General features: G+C 40.5%; 1 protein-coding gene across 1 annotated transcript; it reads left to right on the top strand.

The window, feature by feature from the left end:
• Window positions 1-300: 300 nt before the first annotated feature.
• Window positions 301-925, top strand: LOC131233528 (ferredoxin C 1, chloroplastic). Its single transcript, XM_058230284.1, has one exon. It carries the CDS (start codon window positions 369-371, stop codon window positions 792-794), a length of 426 nt encoding a protein of 141 aa, XP_058086267.1. The 5' UTR covers window positions 301-368; the 3' UTR covers window positions 795-925.
• The last annotated feature ends 2,971 nt before the right edge of the window (window positions 926-3,896 follow it).

The following is a 3,896-nucleotide window of genomic DNA, read 5'->3' as shown; positions in this document are numbered from 1 at the left end:
TTTTGAAAAAAAGCAGAACTATCTACTTATCTTGTAGACCATACCGTATAAAAAATGTGTATCAGCGGTTAATAAATAGAAAAATATGTGTGGCCCATTTAAGAGGTAGATAAGAATGATTTTCATAAAAGATGATTCTTGTGGTAGGGCCAATCTATTGGACTGGTTGGATGTTACCTAAACTTTAAATGTTGGAAGTTATCTAATGGGTGGACCATAACTTATAAGTCCAACCTAAAGACTTGAGTCTGTTCTCTCTCTTTTATTTTAGACCACACATTGTTATTTATCAGTACCCCTAACAGTAGCAAATAGCAATCCCTTGGAAATTCATTCAACCATAGTGACCTTGTCTCTCTTCCTCAGCCATGGCAACCCTGCGCATCTGTCCATCTCCCTTAGCCAGCATCAACAAGAAGCGGTTACAAAGCATGCCTCAACGACTGAGAGGTAGAAGTGCATCAATAATAGTGGCGAGGGCATATAAGGTGGAGATAGAGCAGGACGATGGGAGGAACACAACGTTGGAGGTGGATGAGGACGAGACCATTCTTTCAAAGGCATTGGAAATGGGAATGTCTGTACCACACGACTGCAAGCTTGGCGTTTGCATGACTTGCCCTGCTCGACTCCTTAGTGGGACTGTCGACCAGAGCGAGGGAATGCTCAGTGATGACGTCATCGACAGAGGCTACGCCCTCCTCTGCTCTGCCTACCCACGCTCTGATTGTCATTTCCGCATCATTCCCGAAGAAGAGCTCCTCTCGCTTCAGCTCGCCACCGCCAACGACTAATTCACCCGACTCAGAGTCGGAGTCTAATCGGCTCTGTAATTTTCTGCATTGTTAATCTATATCTAAGATGGAGCTTTAGTTGGATTCCAGGTGTGACTTCTACGAATTAAAATCTACTCTCTTTTTTTTTATCTTCAATATTACTATCATTAGAGAAATGATCCATTCACTCTCTGATTCACTATAAGCTACGGAGTTCCTTAGTTGTACTTGGACTTTTGGAAAGTTCAATCCCCATCCAAAGCGTCCAAATGTAACTGAGAGCACCGTAACTTGTAAGGGAGCGGATTAGGTGAGACCCCGGCCTCACCTAAGATGGTGCGGCCCTTATCGTGGGCCCACCTTGATGTATTTGTTCTGTATCCACGCCGTCCATCTATTTTTCCATATATGATTTTAGGAGATGATGCCAAAAATGAAGAAGATCCAAATCTCAGGTGGACCATACTCTAGAAACAGTGGTGACTGAACACTCTGCCATTAAAAACTTCATACAGGTCACATAAGTCTGTATGGAAAACAAATATCAGCTTGATCCAAAACTTTTGTGGCCCATTAATGGTCAATCGCCATTGTTTCCTATGGTATGGTGTACCCGATAATTGAATCGCTTCAGTTTTGGGATAATGCTCTAAAATGATCTGAAAAAAAGGGTTGGACGGTGTTGATACAGAATACATACATCAATGGGGGTTTTGTTATTTTGATGAATTTTCATCTGCAGTGGAAAGAAAAATACATTACAACTAGCCACAGTGGGAAATGATACTGAAACTCATTTCAATCAACACAGAAAGGCCATCTTTATGATAATAATAAAATAGGAAAAAATGACTAAATAAATACAAGAGTAAACATATTTTAGAGCCGTGATTAGCGTCTGCTATAATGCTCAAGTTTGGTGAGTAACCTGCTGTGATGTAAAAAGGTTACCTACCAATTTGACACTCGGTTTGGTTTTTCCATCTTGAAACTGCAGGCTTTAACACAAATGCTGCTACTTAGCGAACCAACAGACCCACTAGGCCGGTTCTACAACTCTTAGGTGATGGGTGTGTTGCAATGTCATCCAAGGCTCTACAGGTACTTGCGATCACCAGTGGAGCCAACTCTTGCCCATGCCAAACTTACCAATTTGCATTCTTCTGAAAATGTCCATCATTTAGTCACCACTGTTGTTGGTAGCTCTTCAACTTATTCTTTTTCCCTTCTTGAAGTTAGGGTGTTACTGCTGCTACTCTCCTTCTTTCTCTTCCTACCTTGAGAACAATCCAGGGCAGATATTTGATACTTCCAGTAGACCTGTAAATGTTCCTGAACTCATGAAATGCCTCAACCACTGCCTTCAAATGCCTTGTCTTTGCATCTAATTTAGATGCCAACTCTGCATTACTTGGCGTCTATTCAGCATAGAATTTGGCAAAGATTAGTAGTCCTGCAATGTTAAGCCAAATCCCACAAGGTGATACTCATCTCCCTCAAGGCAGATGAGTACTGTTCATTGAGTGTGACCATGACTCGACCAACACCTTCATAGTGTCAACTTGTTGATTGATGTCTTAAATCTGAAAATTAACAGGTCTGTTGATGACACAGGTTCGATGCCATTGATTATACTTTTATGCCATTGAAGTCCTGCTCAATGCCATCGTAAAAATCTGGAATTTCCCATGTTAGTTTCTGGGCACTTTGGGTGTCCTGCTCGATGACATCGAAGGCCTGCTTGATCGAAAAATTCATGATTTATCGCTGGAACATTTTGGTGTTATGATCGATGATATCAAAGAGGTTCGATGGCATTAATAATTTGTCGATGCCATCGAAGTCCCATCGAGGGTGCCATTGAACCATTGTGCAGAGTTACACAGAGTTGCGTATCTGCGGGATTTGTTTCCTATTCCAATTGTGATTCTCCTAGAGGCTATAAATATGGGTGTAATTGGGATTATGTTGTATCTAAGAGCTTTCTAATTTGTTCCTAGGGCTTTCAAGGGCTTGTAAAGGGAGATTTGAGGCTTGTTCGAATCAGATGTTATCTCTATCTCTTGTAATTTCTACTTTCATAGTGATATTTGTTGTTTTGTGCCCTGGTTGTATTCTGCCGTTCCCCAACACTACATGACGAGAAAACCATCCTATCATAACTCGAATTGCAAGGATCGACTCTGCATAAGCTTTGAAAGCATTGTTGAACATTGTGATGCATCATGGTTCTTCTTCCAGCCTTTCTCTTTAGCAATGGGGAACATCTTCTTGTAAACTTGATGCGAAATTGTAAGGACCGAGCTATGCATCGGATATGGAGATGTAAAGAACTAGAAGGTGTACCTTGTTGAGACGCCATTGCTGTAGGCTGGATGTCATAGTCTTTAGGCCGGATGCTGCCGTCTTCATTTCCTTACACCCTTAAAGAAGCTCTAATGGGATTCTTGCTTCTGTTGATGGTGTTTGATTGGGGACCCAGCTATTTTTTATAGTTGTAGATGGTAAAGGAGTTTGAAACCCATCAAAACTCCTCTCTCTAAGGCTCCACATGAATTTAGTAATCCCAGTTTCACTAAAACACCATGTGTGAATCACAATTGTAGCACACCACCCCTTATGTGATTTTAGATGCATCACAACTTAGTGGGGTCCACCGGTACACCCAATCACACTATCTAACACTTAGGACAATCCTGACTGTTGATCAACAAGGCCCACCTTATAGAATTCTTACATTCTCCCATTAGGCCACATTGATCAATGTCAATAATTAATCTTTTAAAAAACATTTTAAAAACATGTTTTAATTTTATTTTTTATTTTAAAAACATCCAAATGTTTAATCAATATAATTGTTGGATAATACGGGTAATGCTATTACAATTTGGTCCATCAAGACCGCTAGTATCGGATTGCGGTAGTCATCACAACATTTAATCTAAATGAAGCAAGACTAAACATTGTCATGAATACTATTAGTCGTAACAACATAGATCAGGAACTAGGAAGTGTATCATAAGGATTACACACGTAGTGTGATGATGTGTGTCTATCCTTAAGAGCTCTCGAAGCTTTCAAATGTCTCCAATGAGACACGATTTTAGGTATACTTACTCA

This window comes from Magnolia sinica, chromosome 18 (genome assembly GCF_029962835.1).
Source record: "Magnolia sinica isolate HGM2019 chromosome 18, MsV1, whole genome shotgun sequence".
Taxonomy (NCBI): Eukaryota; Viridiplantae; Streptophyta; class Magnoliopsida; order Magnoliales; family Magnoliaceae; genus Magnolia; species Magnolia sinica.
The sequence above is the reverse complement of the archived record's forward strand: the minus strand, read 5'-3'. Positions and strand labels throughout refer to the sequence as shown.

Excerpts from the sequence above, each read along its gene's own strand:
- LOC131233528 (XM_058230284.1), top strand. The coding sequence starts at position 369 with ATGGCAACCCTGCGCATCTGTCCATCTCCCTTAGCCAGCATCAACAAG.